We start from the raw sequence: 26,906 nt of genomic DNA, 5'->3' as shown, positions 1-26,906 counted from the left end.
TCCCCTTCCTGTTGGATGTGCAGCCTAAAATTTGATTTGTTACCAAACTTATTTTGGGACTTTTCTCTTATCCGTAGATTTTAGTAAGTAGGTCAGAGAGGGCCATCCACTGTTTTACACCTAACTAGCAGATTTGATATTATTTTTGGAAATGAACAGTTTAGATTTGAGCCAGCCTCTGGAATGTGCTCTCATTATATTGAAGTCTACAAATCCTTGATGGTGTGACTACAGGGATACCTGCCACCAATGAAAAAGCTATGCCAGCCTCTGGAATGTGCTCTCATTATATTGAATACTACAAATCCTTAAAGATGTGACTACAGGCATACCTGCCACCAATGAAAACGCTGTGCCAGAAAAGACCCCTGACACATGTAAAAACAATATATCAACATTTCTAAAGTGCAGTTTCTTTTTCATGGAAGTTTGTTTGAAAAACTTTGTGAATATTTACATATTGATGTATATTGCCATCTAGTGTTGGGATTTACAATTACAGCTCCAAAACCCACCAAATCTGCAGGGTTTTCCACAGCAACACATTGCATGTATTATATGCAGGATATGTCCCAACTTCTCTGAAGATTCTACCACCAACGTACGCATGCCAAGGATTTTGGTTATGGATTTTTTGTAATATTAAGCTTAAGATGGCACTCTTTTAAAATGCCTTACAAAAAGTGTGCAGTCCATTGTGAGGCCCAAATGTCCCTAGCTTTCACCTAGATATAAGCCCAAGTGCCCTCCAAGAAATGGTCATGGTGCACCCTCTGCCAGGAAGGATGGTCAAAATTAGAAGCCCCCCCCCCAGACTTCTGGAAAGGTCTTTCCAATAGAGCCAGCCACACCCTGAAAAAATCTTTGTGATGTTAGCATCACATAGCAAAACACAATAATTACGGTAAATACATATTGTTTATGCTATAATGATGAGTATAAAAATTCAGCATCTGCTTTGACAGTCACATTTATCCCTAATGAGTGACAGTGAGGCAATTTCTTATGTGGATCCATGGTTCATCACTCGAACATTCACAGAACTTTGAAATTTAGAATATCCTCCATCCTAAAGCAGGGGTGGGATTTGGTTATTAGCAGTTAAATTAGCAGTTGATTTGGGGAACCAGGGAGAAAAGGAAGAAAGACCTCTATAACACTACAGGGAGCAATGCTGATTCCAAACCACATGCATGAATGACCGCTTTGCAAAGTAGGCAGGGAAATTACCTTAAAGAGAACCCGTCATGCAAAATAACCCCCCTAAACTAAATATATTTTCATAAACTGCCATTAGAGAGCATTGCCTCTGTCCCTTCATTGTCCCTCTACATGCCTGTAAACCTAAGCAATGAGGTCCTAAAGCTGTATGCAAATGACCTGTGAAATGTCCAATGAAGCATTAGCATATTCAAGCTGTCCACTCTATTCATGAGTGGGAGGCACAGCCACACCCCCAGTGCATGACTGACAGCCTGTATAATGATGTGAGGCTGTATAATGATGTGCTTCCTGGTGCTGGTGGCCACACCCCCTGCAGCCTGTGTGTGCATGTGTGTGTGTATAGGAGAGATACAGCAGCTCCAGGCAGCCATGTTACAGCAGAACATGTCAGATTCATGTGTAGCTAATGTCTGTGTCTCTCACCTGTATATTAGGAGGATGCAGCATGTCAGCAGATGCTGCACACACACTAGCCATGCTTTACTATACATTACACACAGACATGAGCAGGGGGAGGAAAGGGGAGGGGGAACACGGGTGACAACACTGCCTCTGACCATGTGACCAGCCTCATTTATATGATAAAGAATAGATTATTTTATAATGATTAATGTATGAAATAACTAGATAAAGGCTGGGATGGGATCCTTGTGAGCTGCTCCAACAGGAAGAGGTGACAGGACTAGTGACACAGACCTTATGACAGGTGTCCTTTAAAGGGAACCTGTCACCAGAGTGCTATTTTTATCATGGGACAGGTTGCTATAGATAAGGTACTGTATATACCAAATGTGTTTTTAAAAGAATGTCTGTGTTATAGGGTGTTTGAAATAAAATATGTGAAACATTACCTTGCCATTTGCTTCAGCCTTGCACTGAGATTCCAGATGGGGAGTGTGAGCGGTGAGCTGACACATTATCACGGAGAAAGAAGGGCAGGAGCCAGTAGTGACAAGCAGTGCAGTGAATATATTACAGAGCAGACAGAAGTGGTCATTTGAATTTTTTCCCTATGGGTCTCAGACTGGGTCTCAGACCTAAGCATCTGGCAACTGTCATACATTATTTAAAACACCATATAACCCATTTAAAAAAAAACATATTGGGCGTATACAGTATTTTGTTTATAGCAGCCTGTCCCCTGATAAAAATAGCACTCAGGTTCTCTTTAACACTTTTTTGCATTCCCTGGGTCATAGGCCATTCAGGCACAGATGGACCCAGCCCACTCTGAAGCTCCTCATAACCATTAAAATAGACTAATCACCAGGCCCAGATGACCTACAACCCCAGTACTAATGGAATTATGGAAACACATCTTTATTTTAAATTTTTGAAGATTCAGATTCTATTCACTTGTAGGGAAAATATTTGTGAGGTTTGTTAGAGTTGCTATTCTGGAGTATCTTGATGCACATAACCATCTAACACAGCTTCAGCATGCGTTTAAGAGGGATCGGTCCGGTCAGACTAATCTGATCAGCTTCTATCTGGGGGCGATTGTTCTGTACAGTCTATTGGTGGGAAGAGGGGGATCTGGTCTTGTTGGAGCTAATTGATTTCTTGTGCCTTTCGACAAAGGAGTTCCTAAACCTCTCGGGACGGCAGTTCATTTGTCGGTATCGTTCACTGAAGGTGCTCAGTTGATTCGCTGTGTATGGGAACAGTGGGTGTGATTTGTTACTTGTAAAATTGGAATGGAATGTGTCAAGAGAGGCATAGATTTTCATGATAATGCCATGGGGCATAGTTATCAGGTATTCTGAGCCAGTTTTCTTAACTAGGCACAAGGAATTAAGGCCAGAAATATGGCACCTATTTCCCCCTTATGCCCATCTGGCATGAAGGGGTGTGAAGGGATTACAGCTAGCGGTGCATTGCTCTACGTGCCAGTGCATTGCCTATAGCCCTCTCCTGTTCAAGTGCAGTTTATAGCAAAATTGTTTGGCAGGTTAGACCTGGTGTAGAAATGCCTTACCAACGTAGCACTGCTGCCCACCGGGATTTATCAGGAGGCTGTGGGGCCCTAGTTTAACCTTTATACAACCACATGTTGAATATTGTGTACCATTTTTGGCACCAGTGTATAAAAAGGACATAGTCAAACTGGAAAGGATGCAGAGGAGAACAACCAAGATTATTATACTATATAATATAACATATTACTTAACGCATGGTTATTCAGCTTGGAAAAAGGACGGCTAAGGGGAGACCCTATTTTGACAAAATAATTATGTTCATATCTTATAGGTTGGAAAAAGTCTTAGGTCTGTCATGACCAAACTTATTTATGATACTGATGTTCCCCAGGAATATGAGTTTATTCTAAACATTGGACCTATTGTCACGGCATGGATGTAAAAACAGCTTTTTACACGTAAAGCCGCCTAAGGCAGCGCAAGATTACCCATATCCAGACAACTAAAGTGATTCTAAAACGTCATTTTTATTAGTATTCAAAATCAAAAATGATTATAGTGTGACTACTAACTGCTCAATTTGAGAAAGAAGGAGTATTAAAAACACAGGTTACTAAGGTTGAGTAGTTGTGGAGTAGAAGCACAATGTTTGTGGTAACAAAAAGCTGTAATAGTGAACCCTTACTGGTATGGCCGATGGATTTGGGCTGCAGAGTATGAGCCCTAGTGGCTATCTGGTAGAAGGTATCCTCAAGAAATAAGTAAACCTAATATATGCCGCGTCAGGGAGCAGGGATACAAGCCTAAGCCAGCAGAGTGAATAGATATATAACAGCAGTATTTAATGCAGTGGGTTATTATCTTCTAAGCCCAATGCATTAGGTTCTGTGATATGAGATCGAGTACGATCCCAATTGTACACAGACCCTATTACTCTGCTTATAGTATAAGTATGCTCTCGCTCATTGGCATCACATTAAATGCCCCTGCACTACCTGTCGGTGTCTGTCGCTACCTAGCTCTAGGCTAGTTGTAGCACAAGGGATAGATGGAATCGCTAGCCAGCCCAGCCACGCTGCGTCATATCAGAGGTTCACCACAGCTAAAGGACTATATATACACAATGTAACCTTTGGCACACTGCACATTAAAAGTAGCTACAGATTAGCCCCCCAACATGTTTCGCCAGAGACCTGGCTTCATCAGGGGTCGAGCTAATAGTAAGTATCGGTGTGACCACTCCGAGTATATAAAACCAAAACCCCTCCCATGTATGGGCGGATAGCCAATAGACAGGATGGAACTGTTACCATCCTCCGGACCTCGGGATGCCGATAGGTCCGGATAAGCCAATGTGGAGCTGACTGACTCTAATCAGCTGTTCCTCTATCCATCCAATCAACGAAGAAGCCATCACTCTGCTATCCTAATCTGTGCATGACAGTTAGCTAGGTAAGATGCGGTGGTGCCGTTAACAGCGCATGCCCAGGGACTTAGTGTAGGTCTGATCGGGCGCTCTTCCAAAAGTGACTGTCATAGGGTGCGCATGACCGCAGACCCATGCCAGTCACGGCCACACGCAGTGGTTGCGCTTGCCTAAATAAATGATGCGAATTCAATCACCTGGGTAAGTATAGTACCGTTGTCACGGGATACCCATATCATCATGTGGAGGAGATCGCGGCAAGAGATAACTTGCAGAAAGGGGAACGGCGATTCAAATCCACAGGCCCGGCCGAGATGTACTACGGCACCGGAAGAAAACATTTCTTGCAATAGTAGAACGACAGTGGATATAGGTAAGTATACATCTAGATTCCCAGCCCTATTAGTTAGTATCATACAGTCACAGCGTTAAAGCTGTGGATGTAGAGCAGCATTTATGTAGGTCGAAAGATAAGTTCTTAAATAAACTCAAAAAATCTGAGTTTCTGTATACAGATTAGACAGATACTATATTACTGCCTGCAGATAAGGTGTTAAATCGTATGACTGGACTCAGATAAAGTGTATTTTTCCATAGCACATAGATAGTATTTGGAAAGGCCACTTTCTTAGATCGTATGACTGGACTGGGATAAAGTGTATTTCTCCATAGCACATAGATCGTATTTGGAAAGGCCACTTTTAACATACATGTGTACTAGCAGAAGCTAAACTATTGTCTATGGATAGGAAATAAAACCATAAAAATGGACAGGGACAATGTCAGTTTCTCTGTCTAGTGTGGGCCATATTAGAAATCCCACAGAGTAAAATGTAAGTACGGGAATTAAGGGAGGAGTACCTTTCTCATGATATGAGCGTGAAGATAATATAACAACCTAACAGAAATATTTTCAATAACAAGTATCAAAAGGGGGATCCCAGTGTGTGTATAACTGGGTTAGAGGTATGCAGTGAAGGTAAACCCTTCATTGAGGCCTGCTGGGCTCAAAGATTTAAGTCGATGTATCCACCTTGCTTCCAGTTGCAAGAGTCTACGGTCAACATTACCCTGACGAGGTCCAGTTTGTACCTGGTCAATGGCCCAGAAACGGAGGGTGCTCACATCTCCACCATGGTGTAATCTCACGTGTCTAGAGATAGGAGTATCCTTACTGGTCGTGATAGAACTAATGTGGCTTGAAATCCTTCTGCGATGTTGTTGCACAACTTACCTACATATAGTCGTGGGCAGGCACATTGAGCCACATACACCACTGCCGTGCTTTTGCAGTTCATGAAGCATCTAATTGTAAATGATTTATTGTCCACTAGGTTGACAAATGTTTTAGTTTTAGGCATGAAGGGGCAGAATGAACATGTCCCACATAGGAAAGAAGATTCCTCGGTGAGATTCCTCGGGTGAGTTTCCTCGGTTTGTAAATTGACTCTGAAGTAGCTATGTACTAAAAAATTTCGTAGGTTTGGACCTCCGCGGAATGTAATAGTAGGTCTATCTGTTAACCTCTCTTTTAGATCAGGATCAGCGGTCAAGATCAGCCAGTAACGAGACATAATTCTGTTGATGGTATCAGCGTATGCATCGAATGTACCGATGCACCTGATAACTTGTTTAGTTGGCTGTCGGTTTTTGTTGTAAAATAATGTATCCCTGTCTGTATTTTTCGCCCTTGCATATGCCTTATAAAGGCATTTGTTGGGGTAACTGCGACTCCTGAACCTCTGATAAAAGTTGTCACATTCCTTCTTGAAGTATATGTCATCAGAGCAGTTTCTACGAGCTCTTAAATATTGACTGACGCGGCATATATTAAGTTTACTTATTTCTTGAGGATACCTTCTACCAGATAGCCACTTGGGCTCATACTCTTCAGCCCAAATCCATAGGCCATCCCAGTAAGGGTTCACTATTACAGCCTTTTGCTACCACACACATTGTAGTTCCACTCCACAACTACTCAACCTTAGGCACATCTGTTTTTAATACTCCTTCTTTCTCAGATTGAGCAGTTAGTAGTCACACTATTATTATTTTTAATTTTGAATATTAATAAAAATAACGTTTTAGAATCACTATAGTTGTTGGATATGGGTAATCTTGCGCTGCCTTAGGCGGCTTTATGTGTAAAAGAACCCAGGAATATAGGAACTGAATGCATTGTGGACAAACAAGAGCGACACTGTGGGGCACATTTACTAAGGGTCTGTGGACCAAATTTCGGTCGGGTTTCCTGACAATTTCCGTTTTGCGCCGCATGTAACAGGGGTTTTTGTCGCACACGATCGGACAAAAATCGGGGGTGGTGGTGGTGGTATGTCGGACAAACCGCGGGATTTAACTTTAAAATTGTGTTGCATATAATGCACTTACATACACCGCGAAGAAGATGGTGAACTCCGGCGGACCTGATCGTGGAAGCGACACATGCAGGAAATCGGACGCACACTGTTAGTGGATCGCGCCAGCTGTACGTTCTCGTCAGGAATCACACCTCAGGGATCACGCAGGGACAGGTAAGTAAATGTACCCTTGTGTGTCATTAATAATAAAGAAAGCAAACTGTCGCATCATTTATTACAGAAGGGCACTGCAGCACATTACTAGTTACAGACGGGAATGCGATGCATTGTCAAATACAGACTAGGTACTGCGATGCCTTGTCAAATACAGACTCCGTACTGCGACACATTGTCGAAATACAGACTGGGTACTGCGACACATTGTCGAAATACAGACTGGATACTGCGACACATTGTCGAAATGCAGACTGGGTACTGCGACACATTGTCGAAATGCAGACTGGGTACTGCGACACATTGCCGAAATGCAGGCTGGGTACTGCGACACATTGCCGAAATGCAGGCTGGGTACTGCGACACATTGCCGAAATGCAGGCTGGGTACTGCGACACATTGCCGAAATGCAGGCTGGGTACTGCGACACATTGCCGAAATGCAGGCTGGGTACTGCGACACATTGCCGAAATACAGGCTGGGTACTGCGACACATTGCCGAAATACAGGCTGGGTACTGCGACACATTGTAAACAGCAATGAGGGTTACTGTGTAAAACCCAAACATATCCTGTCTCTTGAAAGCAGTAAATATACATCATGATAACACTGTTATTGGGGCCAAGTTTATTTCTTTTTAAAAATAATCATCTGGACTCTATTACTCACAAAATGTATTCTAATGCATCACATATAAAGGGTAAGAGTTCAATTGGTTTGGTTTGATGAAATGCCAAGTTAGTTGAAGTAAATGAAGCACAGTTGTGTCCTTGTTTTGGCTGGACAGTTGCATCTACTTCTAAAAATAAATTGAGTTAAAATATTCTAACTTTCCGAAAGTACAGATTACTTGAAAAATGTATTTCAAATATTGTCAATTTGTGTGGCCTTCACAGATATGACCTCAGTCTTGTCGAGATTAGAGACCTGACTATGGAAAGAGTGAAATTTGTCATGAGCTTACCACAAGTTCAGCGGGCGTTCAATGAAATGGTAAGAGTCTAAAAATAAGTTGTAAAATGTGAGTTAAAATTTCTATTTAAGCATTTATTTAAGCATTTATATTTGAGGAAAAATTGCTGACAATTTCAATCTTTTCTAAGTTTATGCCCATTTTATTTAGACTCAAGAATGACAATATTATATGACAAGTATATAGCTTTATAAATTGAATAATACTGTACTAGCATTACGTAGCCTGACAGACTATGACCTGCCTATACATTTCATCAAATTTTTATATTGAGTGTGGCATTGTTCTTTTCTGTCTTTTGCTGTTTTTGACATGTATTTTATATCAAATATATTTTTACAACATAATATGTTGGTTAAAAGGCCATTAATGTTTCAATAAACTTTACATAAATCAGTAGAACAGCCGAACAGAAGACTACCTTATGTTACAGGTGCATAGTCTTCTCCTAGCAGCAAAGGCATTTCCCAGACAAGGCTGCAGATGGAAAATTGGCAAAAAATCATGACTACAAGTTACAGAATGTCCAGAAGCAATGGACTACAGGGATGTAGTAAAGTTTGATGAAAATTGAGATTTGCTTTAGTTTTAGATATATTTGATACCTAGGGGGAAATTTGTCATACGTTGTGCTTGTACGTCAGGTTAGGATGGAAGCCCTGCCCCTCTAGCGCCACTGGATATATCAAGAGGCTTAGGAGGGTGCCTGCATCAGTGGCCAAAACTACTGCACAAAAACCAAGGGAACATTCACATGGTCTACTCCGCCACAGGCTGCCCCTTGGTCACATCCCCATGGCATGGAGCTGGCATAAAGGGAATAATATTCGCAATGCCTGGTGGCAATTTATTTTAGGGCTTCTACTCCAAGTTTCTGATGCATTTGTTGTTCCCATATTGCTTAATTTTTTAATGAAAGAGACCCTGCTGCTAGTTATTAGTTGTAAGGCTATTAGAATCTATAAAATACACCAAAAAAAACATGTTTTCATTATAAGTCTGCAGAGGGGGCATTTATAAAACATCATATCATATTAGGAAGTTGCCATTTTTTATATATTTTTTTTTTGGCTTTAATCATCAGGGCTAGGTTTAAAGTTCTTTAATGTTTTTTGAATTCTGTGTTTGTGTCATACTTACATTCTATTACCTTGCTTATGTTTCTTAGATAGATAAAAAGAAGAACTTTGTCAACAAAAGTATGATAATGGGAGAAGTGCTTTGTACAGCTGATATGACAACTGGAGTAAAGGTAAAAGTGCAAACCAATTATAGTAATCTAATGAAGTGTAAATTCTTTCATTTACTGCTGATGATTCACACGTATTCTGACACAACCCCACAAAACTTTAAAGTTTGTAATTTACAGTAAAGGTTATCTGTTGCTTTACAATTGGGTTGTCACATTTTATCATTACAATGTCTGTTCACCTATATACAACATTTGATTACAATTGTAAATAGATAGCATAATGTTTCTTAAGTAAGTCTTATATGAACATTAGATATTTTTCTGGCATATCCATTAATGTCATTGAAACTGGTTGATCATTTAGTTAAAATATGGGGCCCTTCCTACAGGAAATGTGAAGGATGCTAATGATGAAAAGCATATGTTTGCTCTCAAAAGCTAAAGAAAGATAACTGACTGTTATGTAACGTGGTTTGCCAATTTTAAGGGATTATCCCACAATTATAACTTACAAATAGGTTCAGTTATAATTGTGAGATCACAGGGGTCCTACTTTGAAGACAAAGCTCCCAACCGTCCCTGATTCGGCAGGACAGTGCAAGTTTTGAGGCACTGTCCCACTGTCCTGGGCGGTAGGAAGCGTGTCCCATCGTGCCCCACGTTGTCCTGCCTCATGGTCCCTGACCCGACACATTACAGCTGTAGAGCAGCAACCAGGAGGCTGGATCAGCTCCCGCTTCCTCCACATGTCATTTCTGCTCGACCCGACCAGCACATCCAACCCCCTCCGGTGAGAGGAGAAAGCAGGACTGCTGGAGAACGAGGAAAGGGTAAATAACAAAGCTTGTTTTTTTTGTTTAATACCCAGGAGCAGGGGAGGGCAGGGATCCACAATATGAAATATTTCTTCTTTGGTTGAACTTGATGGACAAGTGTCTTTTTTTTCAACCGTATAAACTATGAAACGCAACATGGAGGATGACAGGTGTCTACTATGTGAGCGTGATCACGGAGGCCACCACGTGAGCGTGATCACGGAGGCCACCACGTGAGCGTGATCACGGAGGCCACCACGTGAGCGTGATCACGGAGGCCACCACGTGAGCGTGATCACGGAGGCCACCACGTGAGCGTGATCACGGAGGCCACCACGTGAGCGTGATCACGGAGGCCACCACGTGAGCGTGATCACGGATTTGAGAGAGGATGGAGGACAGGAGGCCACAATATGAGGGAGGATGGATGATAGGTGGCTACAATATGAGGGAGGATGGCCTCAAAAGTAAAGAGAGGATAAAATTAAAGAGGGTTATATGTTGCTGAGTTGCGTTAAGGGGTATTCTATGAGTCCTTGGCCACAGGAGTCATGATGAAGGCCATTAAGGTTGATACACTATGTTTTGGGGTACTGTGGTTGCACATCTACTGTAAGGAAATCTACTGTCACAATCAAGCATGATAAACCACTGACACTCCCAGGCAAGCATCCAGCTGGGTGCCATAGAGATGAGGGGTGTTGGCAAAACATAGGACATATCCTATAGTTTACCGTGCCATAGATGTCTAAGGGACAACGGTCTCCAATACATTTGTATGTAATAAGGTCTTACTCATAGATCCAGGTATCGTAATGTGGTTATCTTCATATATTTGTTATCCATGGCCTTTTAAATTATGCTAATAAGCCTGAAGGGCTCTGGGGATTTTATCAACGTCCCTCAGTGCTGAAAATTCACAGGCTGTTACAGTGTCGCATCCTCCCACCTTGGACTGGACATGCTGTGGGAGGAAGGGGAGATAGAGTAGCCCCTCATGCTAATTAGCATCATTTTAAAAATTGATTTTAGAAGGAAGGAGCCAATGAATAACATATAAGATTACCACAGTCGCAGTGCCTAGATCTATTGTTCACTGGTTACCGTGCTTGATTTCTATGGTAGATTACCTTTAAAGGGGTATTCCCACGAAGACAAGTTTCTTATATGTACTCAGCATAACAAAATAACACATTCCCTAATTCACTGTTATAAACAAAAACACAGCATTTTATAGATATATGTCCAACCTGTCTCTATCAGTCTTGTCGTACACAATTTCAGTTTCCCCTAGACACGACCTAGTACCTTCTCACTTAGGGTTGGGTTTCTGTGTGAAATTGTGGGGCTGAATTTCTGTCTCTGCTGTAGCCACGCTTCCTGCTCCGAGCTTGGAGACACTCACATTCTGCTAGCACATGGTAAGGAGAGAGAGAGGCTGAAAACGACAAGCTACAAGGAGATAAGTGATCCGGGGGAAGGGGGAGGCAGGCACATGTCAGTGAGATCTAGCAGAGCTTTGTGTCTAATCTCTTCATCTCTCTTTCTATGTGCCACTGTGTTAGTGCAGAAGCCAGATGAAAGTGCATATAAACCCTGTATCCTGATTATGAAACCACATTGTCGCCCCACAGAACTAGATGGATAATACAGTAATGTGTCTGCTTAGGGAGGCCCTGCCCACACCCTGGGGTTTTAAACTGAGCAGCATAGAAAGTGAAACTAGCATAGAAACTAAACAGCAATAAAATTGAGTAAATTGTAAATTAAGGGGGTGAAATAGTATCATAGTATGTAAGGCTGGAAAAAGACGCAAGTCCATCAAGTCCAACCTTCAAGAACTAAACAAATGTTTTATCCCCATAACCCGTGATATTTTTTCTCTGCAGAAAGGCATCCAGGCCTCCTGTGGCAGAGAGTTCCATAGTCTCACTGCTCTTACAGTAAAGAACCTTTGTCTATGGCTATGGTAGAATCGCCTCTCCTGTAGGCGTAGAGGATGCCCCCTTGTCCTGGTCACAGGCCTAGGTATAAAAAGATCTTTGGAGAGATCCTTGTACTGTCCGTTCAGGTATTTGTACATTGTAATGAGGTCTCCCCTCAGTCGTCTTTTTTCTAAACTGAACAATCCCAAATTTTGTAATCTGTCATTGTATTCTAATCCCCCCATTCCCCTTATAATCCTGGTTGCTCTCCTCTGCACCCGTTCCAGCTCTACTATATTCTTTTTATACACTGGTGCCCAAAACTGTACACAATATTTCATGTATGGTCTCACCAGGGATTTGTATAAGGGCAAAACTATGTCTTTATCATGAGAATCTATTCCTCTCTTGATACATCCTATAATTTTATTTGCTTTAGCAGCAGCCGCCTGGCTCTGATCACTAAAATTAAGTTTACCATCCACCATTACCCCCAAGTCCATTTCAGCTCCAGTTTTACAAAGTAATTGACCGTTTAGAACATAATTATACTTTTTGTTTCCATGGCCCAAGTGCATAACTTTACATTTATCTACATTAAACCTCATCAACCATTTCTCAGCCCACTCCTCAAGCTTCCACAAATCCCTCTGTAATGCTAAACTATCGACCTCAGTATTTATTACTTTACACAGCTTAGTATCATCTGCAAATATTGAAACTTGACTGTGTAAACCCACTACAAGGTCATTAATAAAAATATTAAAAAGAAGTGGCTCCAATACTGATCCCTGTGGCACTCCACTGGTAACCTCAACCCAATCTGAGAATGTGCCATTAATGACCACCCTCTGTTTTCTATCACTAAGCCAATTACTTACCCAAATATACAGATTTTCTCCTATTCCCAGCAGTCTCATTTTTTATACCAACCTTTTATGCGGCACGGTGTCAAATGGGCCCTTGAAAAGTCCAGATATACAACATCCACAGCGTCCCCCAGATCCAGTCTGGAACTTACCTCCTCGTAGAAACCAATCAGATTAGTCTGACAGGACCGATCTCTCATGGTCCTATTGGTCTCTATTGTGTTAACATCAGTAGGGGATTGAGATGGGAGAATTTTCTTTTGTGGGTAAACCCCTTTAATAGAGCTATACATAAGCAAATGCTAATAAACTTCAATGACATGAAACGTAAAAATGGCTCAGATATCCTCCAGAATGATGTGCGAGACTGACAATGTAATACAGAAACTATTTCTTCAACTTTTGCTGCATGTAGTAGGATCACATGAACTCCCATCTCCTGTCAGGAGGATTAATTTTACAAATCAGAACGTATAAAAGATGTATATTGGCACGGATGTGTACTTATCTTTGACTTTCAACAAAGTTTATAGGAGAACAAGAATCTTTTTTGCATCTATAATACATTTAACAAGGTTTTAAAACATTTTCGTCAAAAAAATGAACATGAGTTAAAGGTATAGGGGATGTATTTAGTAATGTGACTGCAATGTCACTTGAATATAATATAAAATATAATTCATAGACATCGTTAAACACCAGACTAATTGGGGCACATTTACTAAGATGCTTGTGCCAGTTTTCTGTTGGACTTTGCACGTTCTTTTAGATGCAAACTGCATGCACAGGTATTTAAGAAGGGTCTGCGCCACATTTGTGTTGCATGTGACCTTTTTGTGGTGCAGCTGCGCTATGCTTCTTGTGACACAAATGTCTGCACAAAAGGGGGCATTCCAGTGCTCAGTCGACGCGTGCGCCAGATTTAACAAAGTCTGACAGAAATGTGTTGCAGGCCCTATGTTAAAGGTGCGCCAAAAAAAGTGGCGCACTCTGTTAGAGTAGTGCAGGGGGCACCAGATTCATGAAGGATGGGAGCCACAAATCCTGAATCTGGCGGGCCCTGCACACTGCACAGGCAAACTGCATTTAGTACAGTTTACACGGTTCTTAGTAAATGTGCCCCAATGTTCATAAAAAAGATTTTTTGTTGAAATTGATGCTATAAAGGAGCAGTTGATATGTCATATTCCATAGGGGTTATCTGCTCTCTGCCTTCCTCCATAAGAAGCCATGTTGTATGTATATTATGGAATAGTATTTGAATAAAAACAGGATGAATTGGAAACAAAAAAATGATGTCTGAAAAGCTGATAAAATACCCTACACATTGCTGGTGGTACTTTTTGGTTGATCTGGAAAGCGTTAGACTCTGTTTAAAAGAAATAAAATGGCAACATTGTCTGAAGTACCGTATATATTTCAACTTTAAATAGCTTAAAATGACCTGTGTTTACAATTTTTATTGTGTCTTTTAGTGTGGAGTCATCTGCTGGTTATTCGGAGGAGCAATCATAAACCTTGGCAGCCCAGAACACATCCAGAAATGGTTTGTTCCCTTGAAGGTACTGAACTTCAGTTTTTTTCTAAATCAAAAAGAATAGTTAATTACGTGTTAAATCTAACCCAGAACTAAAAAAATTTTTACAGGTATTTTTAAAGAAAAAATAGGAATAATCTTTAAAAGCTCCACGAGTTATTGTAGCCTTTCTCTGTGAACCTAAGTAAAAGTGCTCAGATGGGCTTACACCACTTTCATTTTTTTTAGCATTTGTTAAGTGATGACATTTTTTAATGCAACACCTAATTGTACTGTTTTTCAAGATTATATTGCCTGGTGCAGCTAACAAATGCAGAGTGTACAGGGAAAGCATTGTGTTAATAAGTGATTGTCAACAAAAGAAGCTGAGAAATAAGTACAGGCGGTCCCCTACTTAAGAACACTCGACTTACATACGACCCATAGTTACAAACGGACCTCTGGATATTGGTAAATTCTTGTAATTTAGTCCTAGGCTACAATGATCAGCTGAAACAGTTATCAAATGTGTCTGTAATGAAGCTTTAGTGTTAATATTGATTCTTATGACAACCCAACATTTTTAAAATCCAATTGTCACAGAGACCAAAAAAGTTCTGGCTGGGATTACAATGATAAAATATACAGTTCCGACTTACATACAAACTCAACTTAAGAACAAACCTGCAGACCCTATCTTGTATGTAACCCGGGGACTGCCTGTATTCGAATATATAGTAATTACCGCATATACTTGAGTATAAGCCAAGATTTTCAGAGCAATTTTTGTACAGAAAAAGCATAACTCGCCTTAAGCTCGGGTATATTAAAAAAATAAAGTTAGTACTCACTACACTGGCCCCCGGCTCCCTCTTTTCCCTGCAGCACCTCTTCGGGTTCTGACGACGTAATAGTTTGTGTGCTGACAGATAACATAGAAGTGCATCTGCCAGCCAGGCCGAGAATTTTATTAATGGGGGCGCTCTGCTGGAAATTATATTAATGGAGGCACTCTGCTGGACATTACATTAATAGGGGAACTCTGCTGGACATTGCATTTATAGGGGAACTCTGTTTTATTAATTGGAGGGGCTGCTGTGGACATTTCATTCATGAGGGCAGACTATTAGACATTTTATTAGAGAGTAGCACCTGCATTTCCCACCCTAGGCTTATACTCGAGTGGCTTATACTCAAGTATACACGGTACATGTATTCTACTTATGTATTTGTATACATGTAGATTCTCACACTGTCATTTCCATGCATTGGTTTTTAAACTTTCCAAGTCTCTTTCGTGTGTTGTACCAACCTTATAGCCTGTTATAAAGACTGGCCACAAGGTGGCATCAATGTATAAGGTATCTCTTTTATGCGCATCAAAAACAATCATTTTGGCTATATAAAAGGCCTTTGTTTGTGATGACCTCTTCAAGACGCCTTCTGAATGGAGAAACTGCATTTCTCAGGTGTAATCTTGGCCCATTCTTTCCCGTTGAAGGGTCTGTGGACACCTTCTATGAACTCTGAGGAGGGCAGTTTCTAGGCCATTCAGCCAACAGGTTTCACAAGTGTCCTATCCTAACAATTCCAGTAGCAGAATCTCATAATTCACACCTCAGCTTTTTCACTATCTAACATGAAATCAGAATGAACGTTTCCCATTTTATGTAAAATAGGATTTCCAAAATCCTTTATATTTGCCAAATGCCAAAATAATGAGGGAGGGAAAGAATTTTTATGGCATTTTATTACTTTCTGCAAAGTCAAAAGTTTACACACATATCATTAATATTTGGTACTAATACTCTTAATTTGTATGATTTGGGTTAAATGTTTTGGACGTCCTTCCAAAAGCTTCTCACAATTGTTGGTAGGAATAAGAACACTTCCCTCCTGACAGAACTGGTGTAGCTGGCCCGTGTTTGTAGTTGCCTTGCTTGCACCCGCCTTTTCATCTTTGCCCATACAGTTTCATTAGGATTTAGATCAAGGCTTTGGGACGGCTACTCCAAAACATTGGCTTTGTTCTCCTTAACCCCTTAGTGAACACCCATACGGATTTCTCTGGGGGGTCACTAAAGGACCTTGGGGTTTCTCCATTGGCCTAACCTAAGGACTGTTACGGGTGCTCCCGTAACCCATATCATGGGTCACAGGTTTACTCGTACCCCTCTTGGCCCGCCGGTGCAGTGCCCGCGCCACTCACCTGTCCCCGTTCCGGCTTCCACAGCTGTGTGCGCACAAACCCGACTCCTAGGGCCCGTGTGTGCCAGCTCACGAAGATTTAAAGGGCAAACGCACCGCTGATTGGTGTTCGCCATACCAGGAAATAGTTAAAAGCTAGCCTCTCCCAGCATTCCCTGCCGGAGCTTCGTGCTCTATGCCTTTGAAAAAGCTTGTACCCTAGCCTAGTGCCTGTTTGTTGATTTCCCGTTTCCATGTTTGACTTCGTTCCTGTTCCGCCTGCCTTGACATGTTGCTACGTCCCCTACTATGATCCCGTGCCGCCCAACCTGACCTCCTGCCGGTCCCCACCGCAGACAAAGTCGCACCTATGGAATGACCTGGAGCCTGACTTGGACTTTACGGGCCCTCCGTGCAGAGAGGAGCAGTGCCCTGGCCTTGACCCTGCTCTAGCAGCACGGATAGGCTGTTAACCCCTTCGATCCCGCGGTCAATGCTGTGACTGTGGGAACGATGTACCTGTAGAGGGAGTGTGCTCACTGCCTCTCCTCCCGGCAACACGCGAGTTTTATTTTTAAAAGGAGTTAAAGATGTAAACACACCCCATAGGATGTTACACAGTTTCTCCTGAATTCAGTAATATCCCAAAGGTGATCATAAACTGGTGTATGGGCGCGCTGTGGGGCTTGAAAGGGCAAGAGCGTCTGTTGGCAGATTTTGCTGGAACTGATTTCAGGTGCTATGTTGCGTTGGCTAAGCCCTAATATAGTAGGGCAGTAAAAAGAGTGGACCCATTTTGAAAACTAGACCCCCAAGAATTGCAGTAACACTATATTTGGGTGCAATACCCCCTTGTGTAACCTTTATTAGCTTTTTTCGGGGGAAGGGGAGAGGGGTTGCAATAAAAATCTTTTCTGAAATAGATTTTTACGGTTTATTTGTGTTTTATACACCAAATAGCATAGATAACATGTTACTTTTATTCTGTGGATCACTACAGTTACAGTGATATCCCATTTACATTGCTTTTTTTATGTCTGACTTGTTCTACAGAATAAAAATTCATTTGGATAGAAAAATTTGAATTTGCATTGCCACCTACTAAGCGGCGTAACCTTTTTTATTATTTTGTTAATTGATCTGTTTAGGGCTTATTTTTTTACGGGACAGGTTGTACTCTTTGTTGGTATCATGCAGGGGTAATTTTGATTACTTTTTATGTTTTTTTTGGTTATGGTTTTTTTGTTTAATTTTTTTTGTTTAATAAGGCGTTCACCATATGGGTTTAGTAACAATTTTATTTTATTGTGTTTTTATGGATGTGGCAATACCCAATTTGTGCTGTTTTGTGTGGTGATTTCTACTTTGTATAGTGTGTGGGAATTTTACACTGTGAAGGGGAATATCTGTACATGAGCTTATAGTTTTATATTTTTATACTTTTATATAGCTGGCAAATACTAAAGTTTTTCCTCCTCAGCAATATGCTCAGATATATTACTTAAGATGGCGCCGACATCCACACAGCCAACACCCTATTTCCAGGAATAGAACAACATTCCTGATTCCAAGAAGGCTTCATCCCTCATATCGAAACTCAATGCCCAGGACATTATTTGCCCCGATACTGGAACTGACCAACCAGGGCACATCGGATGCTAGACAAATTTGCTTAACCCTTGCCCATTATGATGCTGTATGACACATAACCACACCTTTCTCTCTTTTGTATAAATTTGAGAACACGGAAATAAAGTCTTATCTTGCTGTCATAAAAGCTGGAGTGCAGAGCTTGTTTAAGATTAAAACTGAATAATCTTATCTCAGATTTTATCTTGAAACCGTGCACACTTGCTATAATTTGAGGTGACTGACTGGACCGGTTAATTGTCGATTACGACCCTGACAACACTATATGGGGCATTTAGGGAATTAAATTTTATTTTATTAACTTTTTTTCTGTCCCTCTCTCGGACTGGAACAAGTGATCTTAGTGTGCGCTGGCTGACAGCGCGCATGGACGTGCCTCTGCCCGCTGTTGCACGCAAAGAGAAAAAAAGAGGAGGGACCGCAGGGAGCATCAGGAGCACCGGAAGGCGAGTATGTAGGTTTTTTTTTTTATACATTGTATACACCTGTTTAAGCCCAGGTAGGGTTTTTCAGCACATTTTTTTGTGCTGAAAAACTTGGATTATACACAAGTATATACAGTATATAAACCTGTACCCTGCTAATCTAACCCCATTTTTTGAGAAATAGATAGATCATAATGGGGCTTATTTTCTAAGGGTCCACGCACGAATTGTCCTGCCGTCGGACGATCCAACTGATTTGGGCTGAGTGCGGTATTTAACTTTCAAATTGTGTCGCAAGACAATGCACTTACATGCACCAGGAAGAAGAAGGTGGACCTGAGCGGGGTAGCAACACATGCAGGATATCGGGTGCAGGATATCTATCTTAGGCTATATTCACACTGCCGTTGCCCGCCCGTACCGTAGCGGGCAACGGCAGTGTACGGGGAGAGGAGGAGGAGGTGAGCGCAGCTCAACCCGCCCCTCTCCATAGGAATTAATGGCGCACGGCGCCGTACTACGGATAAAGATAGGACAGGTCCTATCCCGTAGGGTGCCGTGCGCCCATTGCTGCCTATGGGGGACGTATATCGGCCGTATATACGGCGGCCGTATATACGTCCCCCATACGTCAGTGTGAATATAGCCTTAGTGATGCGCGGCAGAGTGCATTATCATTGGACAATACACTTTCAGGGAACTTCGTCGGACAGGTAAGTAAATGTGCCCCAATGTGTCTGCTTAGGGAGTCCTCTAGTCTTTGTGGCCCAGGCAGTAATTTTCTGTTGTCATTCTCAGCGCGAGTGCTGTGCACAACCTGATGTCTGATACTGGACACAAACAGGCGATCATGTTCCCCAATATGTGGCCCACCAAGGGCACACCGCAACATAATCCGTACTGAATATCCACATCTAATCTGGAACATGTGTAGATAGCGTAACATTTATTTTCTAAAAGAAACCAGAAAAATACTGGGTCTTGTAGATCACATTGCTTACATTTTTATTCCGCAATCCCTACACTTTTCAAATAGACCTAGCAATATGCATCAGAGTGCTATGGCAATCTTACTCATGAAATTTCAAAGGTGTGGGTGTTGCATCCATTATATGGGCACAAAAAAGCAATTTGGCAATTATTACAGATAGTTGCTTGTGCCAACATTCCCAAACGGTAATGTAATGGTGTCTGCACGAGTTGAGTATTAGGTTAAGTGTTGCAGTGTAATACAGAAACCGTGTAGAGTATGGGATTTATGACCTTTCCAATACACCTATTGAAGCTTCTTTTCCCGGCAGATGTTTATTCTGCAGCAAATAAGTGACTTTTCACTTATCATGTATAAATAAAATGAACTTGGATGCTCTCAGAGGAAGAGACGAAACAGTAACACTATCCCTACCCCTATCCGTCTCCCCAGGGCAGGCCAGGGGGGATTGGAAGGGCTTTATGTTTTCCCTATCTCACTGCTTGTCTAATAATCACACCCATAGATAACTGGTCCTGTCCATTGCTATATCTGTATGACAGCTGTCCATGGCCACATTAACAAAAAAGGTTTACACTTAGCTAGAGTCCAGAAAGGCACATAAGACTCTCAGTGTTGGCACCTTCTCTTAGGTGCCTGAATAAAGCCAGCATAGTGACTGTTGGCTCCACAAAAGAAATGGCACTGGCAGCATCACACAGACACCTAGAACTCCAGATCAAGGTAAGCATAAAAGTTTTTTTTTTTTTTTTTTTTTTTTACCACGGACAGTTGTCTTACAGGGCAATTGGGGACACTAAACCACAGGTGGATAAAAATAACCCCTAAACGCATTATGTTATACATGTATGTCACAATACCATTGAGGATGTATGAAGAGGGCTCACAGGCTGGTGATCTCAAACTTAGCAATCGGTTTTTTTACCCATTACAGTCACGCACACCTTCCATGAAAATATTTCAAGAACGGATTATGCGTGACTTGTGGAGTCTCAAACATAATAAAGTTCATCATGTTAAAGGTAACCTAACATCACAACAGTCCCCTGCCTTGACCGAATTGAAAAACAACAATGACTTAATTGTCAAGATGTCGGACAAGGGGGGGACTGTTGTTCTTATGGACAAAACTCTTTATTGTACTCAAATCTTATCCTTACTTGCTGATCAGGATGTTTATAGGGAACTCAGTTGCAATCCTACCAAAATTTTCAATGACAAACTTCTCAACATTATCAATGAAGGTGTTTCCCTTGGTGTTGTCACACATAAGCAAAAAGATTTTCTATATGTGCAGGAACCTGTGATTCCCATCATACATGGGTTACCTAAGACCCATAAGAATGTCTCACCACCTCCAATGAGACCCATCATTTCTGGGATGGGATCCGTCAATGAAAGAATGGGAGAATGGTTAGACACTCTTTTACAACCCTTAGTCAGGAGAGTTCCTGGTTATCTCCAGGATTCCTCCGATGTTCTCAGAAACCTCAACAAGTACATTTGGCGTGAACACAATCATTGGTTAGGATGCGACGTTGTTTCCCTTTACACGTCCATTCCTTATACGGCAGCCATCAAAGCATTGGAATTTCATCTTGACACATACAGTAACTATTCTCCTGATCTAAAACAATACATCATACAAGTTACCCATCATCTCATGACCCACAATTATTTTATGTTTTCTAACAAATTTTATTTACAAACACAAGGAGTCCCCATGGGGGCAAAATATTCACCTTCATTAGCCAATTTAGTCATGTCATGGTGGGAGCTACAGTTTGTATATACTGAGGAAAACCCCTTTTTGGCCCATATTGAGTGGTATGGCAGGTACATCGATGACCTCCTCCTAATCTGGAGGGGCGATGTATCTGCCATACCCTCATTTTTAGACTACCTGAATTCCAATCATTTCAATTTGCGTTTCACTCATTACTCTCATTCGAGTGAAGTCACTTTCTTAGACCTGAAATTACAGGGGGTGGTCAACACTCCAATCATTACATCTACGTTTAGAAAACCTACAGCGGGTAATACCATTTTACACCATTCTAGTCACCATCCAAAACACACCAAAAAAGCTATACCTGTAGGTGAAATGGTCAGAAGTAGGAGAAATTGTAGCTCCGACATTGATTTCAACTTAGAAACCACACAAATCTCCAACAGACTAATCAATAGAGGTTATCCTCGATGGACACTTGATAGAGCCAGACGCATTGCCAACAATAAAAACCGAAATTCTTTACTCAATTGTGAACAACACAATAACACTATTACTAAATTTACAAAAACACCGGTACTTTCCCTCCAGCACAGTTTACAATTTCAGGACATAAAAAATATAATCCTAAAACATCTTCCCCTTCTATTTGATGACAATAAAATCGAACACATTCTTAAAGATGGTTGTAAATTTGTTGCACGCAGAGGTTGTACATTAGGCAATATTCTCTCTCCATCAATGATTAATGAACAACACACTCAGAGAACCTGGTTACAGAACCTGGGTTTTTTTCATTGTGGTTCTAAACGCTGCAAATGTTGCACATACATCAAACCTATCAAGTCATTCCACAATACCTCACAGAATAAAACGTACTTTATTAAACACCATTTAACGTGCAATAGCTTTAACGTTGTTTATGTTATTCAATGTACTGAATGCAATATCGTTTATGTTGGTTGTACCACACGCAAATTTAAAACCAGAATCTTGGAGCACCTGAATGATATTTCAGGATCAGACTCACGTAATATTAGTGGAGCGTCAACCCATTTCAAAACCGCTCACCAGAAACGTACCTGTAACTTTACAGCTTTTGCGATAGAAAAAGTCACAGTTCCTAAAAGAGGAGGTGACATTAGGAGACTGTTATTAGATCGTGAAGCTTTTTGGATTATGCAACTGAATTCTATGTCACCTTTTGGCATGAACATTAGAAATGAAATTATGCTTCACTACTAACAATCCCCTTTTCCTCTCCTTATTTTCCATTAAAATAAGTCTGTATTTTGTTTCCTTCCTATTACGCCTGCTCACCTCAGCCAGATGATGATTGATTTTATCACATATGCTTCATATGTTTTTCTTATCAAATATTTCCATGCCTAAATTCCTTAATGTCGCATGTGGGGTACTCATCATCAGCAATTTTCTCCATACATGTTAACATTATGTTTACATTTATGTTTACATGTTAACATTTTGTTTACATTTCAAGTCTACATTTAATTTTACTTTGCCGAATATCCCACATGCGACAGTGACTCTCCGTGGATTCCCATACATGTTTCCTTTTATGTTTACATTTATGTTTATATGTCAACATTATGTTTACATTCATGTTTACATTTAATCTTACTTTGTTACATGTACATACTTATACCAGTTGCTGGTTTTCTCTATTGCATTTCCCCTATTTCACGATAGAGGGCTTAGTGATCACAAAATATGATTTTCCTGGTAAATATCACCATTGTATTTCATATGTGTTTTATACATTTCTTCTATCAAATGCTCTTATGTTTAAACTCCAAAGTGGGGTATTCATTACCAGCAATTTCCTTCATATATGCTGATACTATGCTCATGATTAATCTTACCCTGTTGATCATCCATTATGCGATAGTGACTTTCCGCAGATTTTTACCTCGCAGCGTAGTGTGTTTGATGGTTGCCATGGTGAAGTTGTTCGCCGCTGGTTCTAACCACTAAACCACTCCCCTTGAGGATCTTGATTGGCTGCACAGCCTCATGACGTTGATACATTCACACCAGCTGCTGGTCTTCTTAATTGCATTTTTTCTATTCCACGGAGGAGGGCTTATTGGTCACATGACATGTTTCTTCTTGTTAAATACCATCATTGTGAATTGTTATTTTATCCATGACTAAGGACGCCGTGAGCGTCTGAAACGCGTTGGATTTTTCCTTGCTGTTCCCATGTCTCTTTTAAAATGGTCTAAATAAAGATTTCGTTTTATGCTGCAATCTACCTGGATCTGAGCTGGATCATTCCTTTGGTTTCGTGGCTTCTACTCGTCTGGGGCGAGGACCCGTGCTCTCCAGTATTCAGCGTTCCACTCGTGGTTTGAGCTGGACTTTCCTTTGCTTCCTTGAGCCCTCATTATACATGGGGGTGGCAGTTTGCAAACCCCCACAATCGGTGCTGGCACCGATCATGGGTGTTAACCATTTAACTGCTGCTGGCTTGTGGACGCTCCCTATGATGTCAACAGGGAGCGACAATCCATATCCATGGTAGCCTGGAGTCCATATGAATGTGTAATTTGACAGAATCTATTAGAGTGTGCTGGAGACACACTGTTGTAGATCCATAGCAAATTCTCCATATGCTGCATCACTGTAGTACTGCAGTATATGGTAGGAGCTATCAGACCTTCCTGGGCTAAAACAAAAAGGGTATTGGTATCGCCGCATCCTAAAAGTCCTGATCTTTATAAAAAAAAAAAAAAAATTAACAGTTCTTCCTGGCGGTTAACTCTGTAATGGAAAATAGTGCCCAAAAATGTGATTGAAAGGTCTTACAGTTCCCAAAATGATAGCAATGAAAATTTCATCACATCCCGCTAATAATTACTTTCTACACAGCTCCGTATAGCAAAGTATGAAAAAGTTATTGGGGCACATTTACTTACCCGATCCATTCGCGTTCCAGCGGCGGCTTCTCTGATGAGCGTTCGGGTCTTCCGGCGATTCATGAAGGTTCTGCGCCCGATGTCCACCAGGTGTCGCTGCTGCACCGAGGTCCGCCGAGTTGCATCAGAGTTCACTGATCTCTTCCTGGTGCATGTAAGTATGGCGCGTGCGACCAATTTTTTTTTAAATGCTGCGGTTTTTCCGAATCCGTCAGGTTTTCGTTTGACCACGCCCCCCGATTTCCGTCGCGTGCATGCCAGCGCCGATGGGCCACAATCCGTTCTCGTGCGCCAAAATCCCGGGGCAATTCCGGGAAAATCAGCGCAAATCAGAAATATTCGGGTAACACGTTGGGAAAACGCAAATCGAACCCTTAGTAAATGACCCCCATTGTGTCAGAATAGGACAATACGAAACAAAGTGTTGTACAAAAGTTTTTCATTTTTTAAAATCTATAAAAACATAATAAAACCTATATCAATTTGGTATCCCTTGCATTTGTACGGACTCAAAGAAAAGTAGAGGTGTCAATTGGTGAAACAGTGAAAGTAATAAAAACTGTCCACAAGAAAATTTCACAAATGCATTTTTTCTACAATTCATTGTATTTGGATTATTTTTCCTGCTTCAGAGTAACCAGCATGGAATATGAAATTCCATCACTAGGAAGGACAATTTGTTAGGAAGAAAACAAGCCCTCCGACAGCTTTGTAATGGAAAAATAAAAAGTCATGGTTTATTATAGACACAACAAGAAAAATTGATACACAAAAATGGCATGGTCCTTAAAGAGTTAAGAATATGTTGACAGAAATCTTTTTTTTTTTTCAGTAACAGCTTCTTATGCTCTGCTTTCACTGATGTTCCAAAAGACTGCCATGCTCTGTTACCCTAGTAATGATGTGTAACTGCTATCACTGCACATTACCTCACTGAGATGACGTCCCACCATAACACTGGCCATATGGGATTCACTGCAAGCAGTCAACTGCAGCCAAAAATGGTGATGATCACATGACCTGCCCGGGCATGTTGACATGTGAACAGCATTCTTTCTTGTGTCCATGTGTCCATTCTTGTGTCCATGTATCCATATGGATAAAATCAACTATGGGGAGCAAAGTTTTAAATATCAACTAATCACATATTAGCTTATATTTTAATGACCCATTTGAAAATGAATTACCATATATACTCGAGTATAATCCTAGTTTTTCAGCACAAAATTAGTTCTCAAAAACCCGAACTCGTGTCAAGAAAAAAAATAGTCAAAACTCACCTTTCCGACGTCACCCGTAGGTCCTATGCTTGTTTCGATGCTCTGGTGCCGCCGCGGGTTCTTCGGATCCTCCTCGGGTTTTTCTGCTCCTCTCCGGGTCCCCTTGCGATGACAGCAGCACACAAACAATGATGTAGGCAAGTAGCTGATGTAATTCTGTGTGCCGGCCGAGCTTGAAGACCCGAAGAGAAGCGGAAGAATCCAAAGAGGACCGAAGCACCCGAGGCAGCACCAGAGACAGACTGTGCAGGCTATATACTACAGGGGATGGGCAGGCTGTATACTACAGGGGGCAGATAGGCTATTCATTACAGGGGCTGGCAGGCTATATTCTACAGGGGTCTTTCTGGCTATATACTGGAAGGCTGTGACCAATGCATTTCCCACCCTCGGCTTATTCTTGAGTCAATAGGTTTTCCCAGTTTTTGTGTTGAAATTAGGGGTCTTGGCTTATCCTCGGGGCGACTGTGGGAGTATATACGGTATACTTATGCCTGGAATACCCCTTTAATAATACTTGAGGATATTTCATTCCACAATTGGAAAATTTAAGCCCTATCCAAAAATGCACAAAGATCGCCCATTTCAGGGTGGGGTTTACATAATCCTATCCCTCTTTGTGGTCCAGTTCCATTACTGATACTGGCTAAATGGGCATTTAAGTAAAATTACAGTCATCATGTATGGTTGGGTAAGAGAATGAGATGACATTATAAAATATTGTATATTTTTTAAAATTATTTTTATTAACGTCCTCATCTTCCAGAAGTACTAAAGTAATCCAGCCTTCTGATGAAAGGGTCCTGTGCAAGACTAAATAAACCAGATTACAGCCTGATAAATAAAGTGTGTGCCTGTGCTTGATTCATTTACAGTGACAAACAGCAAGAATCCTATAACCGCAACAAAGGGTTAATTACCTTATTGCTTGTGAGTTCTGTGCTTTCTGACATCCTTCATGGTGCACAAATATCTATGGCTGAATCTGAGAATTGTCTGGATTTGGTGGGTATCCAAAGCAAACTAGCTGCTGGGTGTTAAAAAACTAAAAAGTCCACAATACGGTAAGCATAGGGAAGCGTCAGCTGGTGGATTAGTCCCTACTACAGATACAGAAATCCTGCTGTGGTTACATCAGCTGGGTATAGAGAGCCTGAGGATGCGCAACTGTAAATGAACCAAGCACAGGCACACACTATCAGACTGAAACCTGGTTTAAGTATAGCACGCACAGATTGCGGACAATCTATCTTGGATATCTTGTACAATAAAATCGAAATTAATTTTTAAAATTTTGTAAGCGTTTTGTAAA

At 41.2% G+C, this 26,906-nt stretch overlaps 2 protein-coding genes across 2 annotated transcripts in view; one reads left to right on the top strand and one right to left on the bottom strand.

Moving 5' to 3' along the window:
• The window catches only part of BUB1 (BUB1 mitotic checkpoint serine/threonine kinase), a 93,949-nt gene extending 68,534 nt beyond the window's left edge, over positions 1 to 25,415 (bottom strand). Inside the window, exon 1 of the mRNA XM_072141221.1 lies at positions 25,244 to 25,415. The gene's annotated coding sequence lies outside the window, so the exon portion shown is untranslated. The remainder of the gene's footprint in view (positions 1 to 25,243) is intronic.
• The window catches only part of ACOXL (acyl-CoA oxidase like), a 257,177-nt gene that overhangs the window by 28,771 nt on the left and 201,500 nt on the right, over positions 1 to 26,906 (top strand). Inside the window, exons 2-4 of the mRNA XM_072141224.1 lie at positions 8,000 to 8,096; positions 9,245 to 9,328; positions 14,353 to 14,439. Coding sequence (XP_071997325.1) covers positions 8,000 to 8,096; positions 9,245 to 9,328; positions 14,353 to 14,439 — 268 coding nt within the window. The remainder of the gene's footprint in view (positions 1 to 7,999; positions 8,097 to 9,244; positions 9,329 to 14,352; positions 14,440 to 26,906) is intronic.

This window comes from Engystomops pustulosus, chromosome 3 (assembly GCF_040894005.1).
Source record: "Engystomops pustulosus chromosome 3, aEngPut4.maternal, whole genome shotgun sequence".
Classification (NCBI taxonomy): Eukaryota; Metazoa; Chordata; class Amphibia; order Anura; family Leptodactylidae; genus Engystomops; species Engystomops pustulosus.
The sequence above is the reverse complement of the archived record's forward strand: the minus strand, read 5'-3'. Positions and strand labels throughout refer to the sequence as shown.